Below are 10707 nucleotides of genomic sequence, written 5' to 3' on the forward strand. Positions count from 1 at the left end.
TTTGCAAGATAACTGCTCACTATTTTCAACATGATCTGAACATAAACTTGTTTTTCTAATTATGCTATCAGAACTATGGGTGGGTTGTTCGTCGAACGTCAAATTATCAATGTCTACATAACTCGAACCAATGTTCTCGGTATCAGAATTATAAGTAACTTTATTATTTGAGTAGCTGTACCGATTGGTTTCATCATTTTTATTTTCAACCGTTAAATTTGGAACATGAAATTGATAAGTACTGTTAATAATTGCTACTGATTGCTTTACTTTTTCTTTAATATATCTACACCGGATAGGGAATGTTGGTGACATTGGTATATACATCTCGAAGTAATAATGACGGGACTGATAGGATAGGTTAGCTGTCACCTGTTGCGTGTTATTGTCAACAACAATATTAAGTGAAGTGTATTATTATGGATATATCTCAAGAAGATATAAATAAAGGAGTAAGTTTCTTCTTTTTATATTTATTGTTTTTTTCTTTATTTAGGATATTGTTATTATTATTTATTTATTGTTTCTTTATTTATATGTAGGAAGAAGATACTCGCTTGGAGATATCTGAAGAAGAAAACATTATTAATAATAAAAAACGAGTAAGTCTTGTTATTAATAATTAATAAAAATATATAATATAATTAATAATATAATTAATCTGTTGTAGTCATAACATGGCTATATGTATTTATATTTGTCTGCGTAGCCACTTATTTGCTATTAAATTTGCTACGTAGCCACATTGCTATAAATATCCACATATATAATTGTATAAATGTATATAGTTATTTTTTCTCTTATTTGTATATTATATAATAATTATATAATAATTAAAAATATGTATACAAATATATTTATAGTTATACAAAGATATTAGCGCACCAATAATTATGGCAATGCAAACAAATATATTAACTTACATAGCCAATTATCTACTACAAAAGATTATTCACATATGTAATAATAATTAAGGCTATACAAATATATAAACTTACTTGTGATTACATAATGTATAAACTTATATAGCCATAAGAAAGTTAATATATTTGTCAAAGCCATAATTATAACTGCGTACAAGTTTACGTATTTGATATAAGATATTGTTGTCATCTGTCTTTGTCATCTGTCTCTCTCTATCTATCAATCTATCTATCTAGCTATTTTTTTTATTTATCTCTCTATTTATATTATATTATATTAATTAAAAAAATTGTAGCAGAAAAATATTTGGAAAGAATATAGAACATTGCAGTCACATGGTGAGTGTATGTGTGTCTTTATTATTATTATTATTATATTATATACATTGTAATATATATATTACATAATAAAAACTTTTACATGTGTAGGATGAAGAAGCAGAGAGACAAAAGAATGAAGAAACAGCATAAGAACAGCAATAAATTAGAAAATAAATAAAAAAAAATAATAATAAAAAAATTAGAAAATAAAAAATAAAAAACAATTAAAAAAAAATAAAAAATAAAAAACAATTAGAAAATAAATAATAAAAATAAATTAGAAAAAAAAAATTAGAAAATAAAAAATAAATTAGAAAATAAAAAATTAGAAAATAATAATAAAATTTTTTACAAAAAAAAAACTCCCGACTGCTGCCAACAAAGTTTTAATGTTTAAATTAGAAAATAATGTTTAAATTAGAAAATAAATAAAAAAAAATAATAAAAAAATTAGAAAATAAAAAATAAAAAATAAAAAACAATTAGAAATAAATAAAAAATAAAAAACAAAACAAAAATTAAAAATAATAAAAGAACAAAAAATTATAAGTATAAAAAATAAGCTTGTAAAAGTTGGAAATAATCACACATAAATAAAGTCTGTTGTTTATTATATAATTTTTCTTATTTAAATTTATTGTTATCATACATATTTAGCGCTATATAATTTACAAAAATTTCAGATTTTTGAATTCAAAAAATTTTTTAATTATAATTATTATTATTAATTCTACAATTTACAAGAGCAGTCGGGAGACGCCGCGCTAAATTTGAGACATTTACGCACGCGCACGTTTTATGTAATAAATAGACACAAACACAAATATCGATACTCAACGGACGTACTCACACACTCATACACATGTACGCGCACGAAGTCACGCGAGCACGTACGCACATATGTACGCACTCATGCGCGCAAACACGCGCATACGAACATATGAATACCCGCATTCATACACATACTGACATGCACTCACATACGCACACACGCATATGTATACTGACGCTGCGGAATACACACTTAGCGCGGCGTCTCCCGACTGCTCTTGTAAATTGTAGAATTAATAATAATAATTATAATTAAAAAAATTTTTTGAATTCAAAAATCTGAAATTTTTGTAAATTATATAGCGCTAAATATGTATGATAACAATAAATTTAAATAAGAAAAATTATATAATAAACAACAGACTTTATTTATGTGTGATTATTTCCAACTTTTACAAGCTTATTTTTTATACTTATAATTTTTTTGTTCTTTTATTATTTTTAATTTTTGTTTTGTTTTTTATTTTTTATTTATTTCTAATTGTTTTTTATTTTTTATTTTTTATTTTCTAATTTTTTTATTTTTTTAAATTCTCAATCAATTCCCGAACCAATTCATCACTTCACTTTTAAAATATCTTATTGTATATCTATTATATACATTATCATTATATTTTAAAATATCTTGTAATCTATTATATACATTATCATTATATTTTAAAATATCTTGTAATATATTATATACATTATCATTAGAATTCTGACAAAAAATTATAAAGTAAAGCAATTTGAAATTTCAACATAAAAATATTCTGAAGTTATTAAGGATTAACGTTTACTTTTGAAATATATCTTATATAATACATATTAATAATATAAATTTTATTAATATTTAAATATTTAAGATATAAAAATTTTAATGATGATTTACTCTAATTGGTCTGGCGAGCACTGGTCTAAAAATTTGTTTTAAATAAAGGCTATTATATATAGAGAGAAATCAACATTAAATTTAATACATATTAAGTCGTTATTATAAAATAAAATTCATATAAAAATTGAGATAAAGTCTATTCATACCAATGCTACTTTATTATCCATTGATGCGTTAATCCATTCTTCTACCTCAATTAATGATTCTTCGGTCATTGGAAACAAATGTACGATTTTCGAAACTTCTGATCTATCAATATTTACGAGAGCTTCGGTGTTTACTTTTGTAGTATTAATAATAATGTTGATGCTATCCAATATGTTATTAACTTTTAGATGTAATAAGCTTATTTCTTCCAGTACTTCCTCATAAAATTCTGAAATTTAAGAATCAACAATAATTTACTAACATTTCACACAAATATATGTGTAAATAGAAATATTCATAAAATATAAAAGAATAACATTATAATACAAACATAATTTACTGACTTGAATTTAATGACTGATATTTTGAAAAAGCATTCTCGCTCACAACCGAATTTGCAGTTGATGCAGAATTTGTCTGTGTAATATCTGTAAAAAATAAAATAATATGGTATATTATAATTTATTTATTAAATATAGTTTTTAATAATAATTAACAATTTGTTGCCACCACATATAGTCATCAACAATATTTTAAGAAACCATATATGTATATTATATGCAACAGTTCAATTGTGAGTTTTACTCATAGATAATAATATTTACCATTCACTGTTTTTTCTGAATTTAGAAAAGATGTCACGGGGTAAATATTTCCATCATTCGAGTCATCATCTAAGGATGTTTCATCAGTATCTGAGAATCGTTTATTTCGATTTTTATTATCTTTTTGCTTTTTTCGTATGCGTTTTCTTCTAATATCTTCATTATGCGAAGATAGCTCATTAGTAGTTTTCGCTTTATTAGCTTTTTTCTTGGCGAGTTTTAAATTATCTAACGACAAAAAACATTTTTAAGAAGTTATTATATATGTAATGAAGTATGCATAAAAAATAACATATATTAAAATGTAACGTTTCGACCATACGGGCTGTGGTCCTTTTCAAAGTTTTCTTAAGTTAAGTCTCACCGGAGCGTACTTTTAAATGTCAATAACGATATGCAGTAACTCATTAATGCTTCTATTGTAATTTTGAAAAGGACCACAGCCCGTATGGTCGAAACGTCAATAAATATAGTTTAACAAATCTAATAGACAGCCAGTGTAGTCAGTTTAATATCTACTACCTTAGTATTTCATTCCTGGCGAACGAAATTTAATATTTTATTGGTAATAATAAGTGTTTAGCTATATTAAAAATATATAATTAATTAATTTAGGACTTGCAGTCTGCACATCAGAAAATATATATTAAAAAAATTAATAAAAAAAAAAATATATAGTCAGAAAAAAGCTGCAAAATATTAAGATAAAGTTAATAAAAAAAAAAATAAGACAAAAAGAGTGTTTAAAACTAGATAAGGACTTGTTGCGTATTTTCATATTCTTATATAATTAATCAAGCTTACCATATTGCCCCAAGATTACAGCAGGATATGTTTTCCATAATGAACGATCCGGAGTCTGTTGATTTTTTATCTTTTCTTCAATGACATAGCTACTATTACAAGACTCTGCTGGCCAATAACAGGTCGAAGTTTTTTCGCAATACCAGTTTTTTGGTACAGCTTTAACAGTATTTTCCAAATCAAATTTAACTACAAGCCAGGGCATCTTAAACTATTTAGTAAAATTTTTTACATAATGTACAAAACAATGTTACAATGTCTTTCGTTTTTTATCACATCAACCCTCATCCTCTCTCCTCTTAAAATTAATTAAAAAATAATTAACAAATTATTTAGATTATTGTGAAGAAAATATATATTTATTAATTAAAGAAAATATATATTTATTTAAATTAAAGAAAAATATATATTTTATTTAAATTAACAAGAAAAATTTATAAATTAAATTATAAAAACAATTATTATAAAAAATAAATTAAAGATTATAATTAACTTTAATAAAAGTTTCTAAACATTCAATTAAAAAAAATTTACTATATTCAATAAATTTTTATTTTCTAAAATATCCAATAAATTAATTAGCAATCTATTAAAATAGCCAATTAATATATATACGTAATCAATTAATAATCATTATATACATATAATATATTGTATATAAATCAATAATTCAATAATTTTAATAAAAATTTAAATAAAATTAATTTTTTTTATACATTAAACTTTTCATTATACTTTCATAAAATATTTGATTATATAAGGAAATATTTTATGCCAAGATTATTTCGACTAGCTCCAATTTCTAACTATACTTCCAAGAATCGAGTTAAGAATCGAGAATAAACTTTATTGTTTATATCAGTACATATTGATTAAATGTAATAAACTAGTTTATATAACCGTGATATTATTTCTGCTCTTATTAGCTTTTTATATGTGTAATATCTTATAATTTACTAAAAATATTCTCAGAATATACTATAAGATATTTTCAGTATGTACTGAGAAGCAAACTAGTGAGACATAGGAACTTTCTCAGTATATACTTGATATCGTAGTACATATTTCGAATATTCTTAGAATATACTCAATATACTTTAACGATATTCTCAGAACATTTTCCTAATCTACATGTGCTGTGTGGGGAGGAAGGAGTGAACGGTAAGAAAAGAAAAGAAAGAAGTGGTAGCTTAGAAAGTATAGAGAATTTATTGAAAAGAAAAAGGGAGCTGGAGGAAAAGAGCACAGAAAGGAGGGCGTGAAGGTTTTTAAAAAAATAATAAAATAGTGAGATCACCAGAGAAAGGAAAGGATGAGGAAAGGGAGATATAAAGAGACTAATTCAAGATATGTGGCAGGAAGTGAAAGAGATGATGGGGAAATTGAATGAGGAAATAAAAAAGTAGGAAGAGAGGATAAGAGGAGAGATGAAGGAGCTAAGAAGAGACTACAGAGAGCAAATGGAAAAATGGAGAGAAGAGAAGGAGTTAAAAGAGAATGTAGAAGGAATGAAGAGGAGAGTGGAAAGGCTGGAGAAAAAGATGGCGAATTGGAGGGAGGGTAAGAAAGAGGAGGAGGGACCCATAGAAAAAGAAATGGAAAAAAGAGTAGGGGATATGGAAAGGAGGTTAGAGATAATGGAAAAAGAGAAAAGGAGGAAGAACAGTCATAAAAGGATTGGAAGTTAAGAGAAAAGAAGAGAGGGGGCAGAGAAATTGCTGGAGGAGATAGAGGCGAAGGTAAGAATAATGAAAATAAGGAAAATAGGAAAGGACAGAAAGAAAGAAAAGGAGATAGTGATGATAGAATTGGAGAAAGAGGAACAAAAATGGAAGGTGATGGAGAAGAAAAAGAAGCTAAGAGGTAGAAAAAAAGAGGATCAATGCGGATCTAACGTGGAAATCATAAAACACATTATGAGTTGACAGTTTATTTGCAATTCGAAACGCCATACTAAGATATAAATAGATAAAAAAAACTGTAATTTCGTATTCATTTCTCGTTTTTCATATAAAATTGGAGTTTCTTGGGATCGTTGATATGTATTGCAATCTTGAAGAAGGATTTTTAATTCTGTCAAATTAATGCAACAAAAGACTAGAAATATAAAAATCGTAATTTTGTTACTAATATAGACAGTCGAGGGATCCTTTAATTTTGCACGATTAGTTAGTAACTCTTATTTTCATTGCTTTGAAGAGAACGTTTTTTTATCATGTCGGCGGATGCAGTTTTTAAATCGTAAGCTAAACCTAAATAAACAAAGAAGTCGATAAATGCTGTGGTAAAATTCAACCCATAATTTCCAAATTCCGCTGTTTTGTAATCCCAAGGGAAAATGTGATGATAATTGTGCCAGCCTTCGCCAAGAGCCATGATAGAAACTGCAATATTGTCGGTAGAGCTGATTGATCTATATAATATAATAATAACACTGTTACACAAAAAAACAAAAGTGGTATGTCCGAGAGACCCCCCTACTTTTTGGTTTGTTGGTGCTCTGAATCAAAATCCGAGGTCCGTTTAACTCCATCAGATCCCAATTTTTTATAACCTTAAAATATATGAAATTTCAGGGTAAATTCGACTTTATATGGAAAAATCATTCAACTCTCGGCTGAAATTTAAACGAAATTTTATTTTTAATTGGAAACGTTATGCCGATGATATATATTGGTGTATTGAACTATCATACCTATTTATACTATGAGATACTTTGCATACCTTCTTGAAATACGAGATCACAGCAAGAAGAAAGCTATATTTACTGTAAATAGTGCACTCTTTACTTGGATGCGATGAATAAAAAATGGACCATCGATTGTCTTTGTGCCGTAAAAAACACAATGATCTTGTGTTTATGTTTACTTATTTTTTTGATCTATAAGAAGTTGAATACTTCTTGCATCCATTACATGATAAAGTCATGTTCGGATAGAAACTACCCAGGTAGCAAAATGACATCATTTTGACGTTTTTTTGGTGACATTAGTTTGCTACTTGGGTACTGAATCTGCTGACATGATGAACAGTACGGGCGATGACAACTGCTCTAAAAGGGGATAAAAATATGGCCAGAAAGGAACACAATGAAACCTGGATCCATGAAGATAATCAAGGAATCGTTGATTGACAAATCAAAAGTTTTACTTCCGCCTCTCCATATAAAACTTGGTTTAATGAAGCAATACGTAAATGTTTTAAACAAAGAAGGTGATTGTTTTCGCTACATAGGACAAACGTTTCCTAACATCTCTGACGCTAAATTGAAAGAAGGAATATTCAACGGCCCTCAGATTCATACATTGTTAAAAAATGGGATCTTTGCTACAGAAATGAATGATGTCGAAAAAGAAGCATGGCTTAATTTCAAAAACGTTGTCGGAAATTTTTAAAGAAATCACAGAAATTCAGATTATAAAGAATTGGTGGAAAAAATGATTGAAAACTTTAAGGAAATAGGATGTCTGATGAATTTGAAGATACATTTCTTGGATTCGCATTTCGATTGGTTCTTAGAAAATCTCGGTGATTATAGCGAAGAGCAAGGAGAACGATTCCATCAAGATATCAGAGAAATGGAATGTCGATATCAAGGAAGGTGGAATGTAAATATGATGGCTGACTATTACTGGACAGTGAAAAGAGATATACTACAAAGAGCAAGAAAGCGAAAAAAACGAATACCTTTACACAGAACGTTTGAGAGCAAGAGAACGCGCTACTCACGGTAAATATAGCTTCCTTCTTGCTGTGATCTCGTATTTCAAGAAGGTATGCAAAATATCTTTAGTATAAATAGGCATGATAGTTCAGTACACCGACATATATTATCGGCATAACGTTTCCATTAAATTTTAGCCAAGAGTTAAATAATTTCTTCATATAAAGTCCGAATTTACCCCGAAATTTTATATTTTTTAAGATTATAAAAAACTGGGACTTGATGGAGTTAAACGGATTTGGATTCAGAGGACCAAAAAACCAAAACGTAGGGAGTCTAGTTTTTCGGACATACCACTTTTATTTTTTTGTGTGCCTGTGTAATTTTTAAGCACCGATATGATGTGAATTATTATAAATACGATTCACTAATTTTAAATAAATAAATATATATACATATATATTTGTACATAATAAGTCACATATACTGCACAAATGCATACTTATTATATGGTTTTTCACCCCATAAGTGAGCCACAGAATTCACCGCCCAAGTAAAATTTAAATTTAAACCATATCTGCACACGGACATGTGCCATGCATATCAGAAACTCTCATTCCATGCCAACCAAGGTACCAATATTGGTATGATAAAGCAACAGAGTACTACCAAATATGAATACCATCTAAAAAAAAGTATGAATAAAAAAGATAATATCAATATATAAAGTCAAACGAACAATGCTTCATTTGGTCCCGTAAAAATAAGTTATGCCTGTCGTACTTTCTTTGAAAGACCACGAGGGGGTCTTGTTCTATATCACTCATGTCAATCGTAGCACCCTTGATAATGACGTCCGAATGTTTATGAACCATAAGCCATCCGATATGCGAGAAAAAAAATCCTCTACGCGCATTATACGGATCCGCATCAGTGTCAGTGAATTTATGATGCGTTCTATGATCTCTAACCCACACGAAAATGTTATCCTAAAAATTATAGCTTAATAAAATTTGAATACCACAAAAACAGAAATAAAATGTAGAACTCTAAATAATAGCTAACAAAAGTTTACAATACACTTGAACGAGAAGAAAAACATTAACAATAAACTTACTTAGAGAGCAGCAGCATTGAGAATTACAAGAATGAGTCTCAGTGGCCATTTCGCTTTATAAGACCGATGACACCATAATCTATGAGCGCCAGCAGTAATGCCAAAACCCGAAAGAACAGCAATAATATAAACTATAAATTACAAATAATTATTTGATAACATATATGTATTTTATTTTTATTATTGTATTGAATATGTGCAATGTAGTTTAAAATCTTATGGAATAATAACAAATAAATAAAAAACATACACCAGATAATCGTCCACAGTTTGGCGTAAAAGGCAAACAGATATAATCCGTAAAGGATGGAAAGATGAATATAAGTGAAAATAATTACATTTTTCCAAACAATTTTCATTTCATAATTGACCTTATGTGATTCTTTTGTCAATATTTCGTCATTTACAGTCTCTTTAAATTTCATTACAAAATTTTTCATTATATTGAATGTCAAACTGTAAAAAATTGTGTTTAATAGTAAAAAGTGCAGCTTCTATATAAATTTCGTAATAATAGTCTGCAACACATAATAATTCTTAACATTGTATAATGTTTTATCATATAATTTTTACTCATTAGCATTATAATTCACGATTAAAGTTAATACAATAATAAAGGAGGGAGCGGTCTGAATTTGTGATAAAAAGACAAAAAATTTTTATATACGAGTTTTTTTTGCTTCTCGCGTCACGTCATAACAATATTTGCTTGTATAAAAGTTTCATAATTTATACGTACAAAATAAGATCGCTTCCTCCAAAAAATTGCATAAAGGAATATTAGTGAACTTGCAGAAATAAGTTTAAAAGTCTAATAAAAAAGATCTTGATTGTGGAATATTTCATTTACATGTGTATGTGCGAAATGACATTTAGGAATAAAACAGAGCAGAAAATTAATTGCGCGATGTCGCGATAGAGAAAACTGCAATCGTGCAGTTAGACAAGGACAGATAGTCATATTATCTTCGTCTCTCTCATACATAAAATAATATAACGCAAAACGTCTGCCTCTTTGTCAACATAGTTTCCTTCAAAAAAGGCTGAATGAAAAGATTAGTATATTTCTTTATATCGATGCATATATGTATGTATGTATGTATATATGTATGCGTATGTATGCGTAGAAAATGTTTATAAAGAAATATATATATATATATATATATATATATATATACAATATATATTCTTTCAGCATTTATATAAGAAAAACTTGTTCATCATGCCTAAAGAATTACGATATTTATCTACAATAAAAGACGATATAATCAATTGATTAAAAATAATTTTTTAAAATTTAAAATCAATACAAGAATTTATATATATAATATTTATAATATTATAAGTTCTTGAATTGATTTTAAATCAAACTAAACAAAATGTTTTTTCATTGCAATTTTTTTTGTGTTTTGTTTTATTTA

General features: G+C 27.2%; 1 protein-coding gene and 1 pseudogene across 2 annotated transcripts; both read right to left on the bottom strand.

The window, feature by feature from the left end:
- Positions 1-3089: 3089 nt before the first annotated feature.
- LOC146722828 (uncharacterized) lies at positions 3090-4828 on the bottom strand. The gene is made up of 4 exons (XM_085483754.1): positions 4506-4828; positions 3702-3929; positions 3441-3524; positions 3090-3325 (listed from the first exon to the last, which is right to left on the bottom strand). Exons 1-4 carry the CDS (start codon positions 4708-4710, stop codon positions 3090-3092), a joined length of 753 nt encoding a protein of 250 aa, XP_085339880.1. The 5' UTR covers positions 4711-4828.
- A 1634-nt stretch (positions 4829-6462) lies between these two features.
- Positions 6463-9774, bottom strand: LOC114932079 (acyl-CoA Delta-9 desaturase-like; annotated as a pseudogene). Its single transcript, XR_014924916.1, has 5 exons — positions 9537-9774; positions 9287-9417; positions 8953-9158; positions 8672-8854; positions 6463-6918 (listed from the first exon to the last, which is right to left on the bottom strand). The product of XR_014924916.1 is annotated as an acyl-CoA Delta-9 desaturase-like (transcript).
- Positions 9775-10707: the final 933 nt, after the last annotated feature.

Source organism: Nylanderia fulva, unplaced genomic scaffold (genome assembly GCF_048542155.1).
Source record: "Nylanderia fulva isolate GAGA-0341 unplaced genomic scaffold, ASM4854215v1 Scaffold267, whole genome shotgun sequence".
Lineage (NCBI taxonomy): Eukaryota > Metazoa > Arthropoda > Insecta > Hymenoptera > Formicidae > Nylanderia > Nylanderia fulva.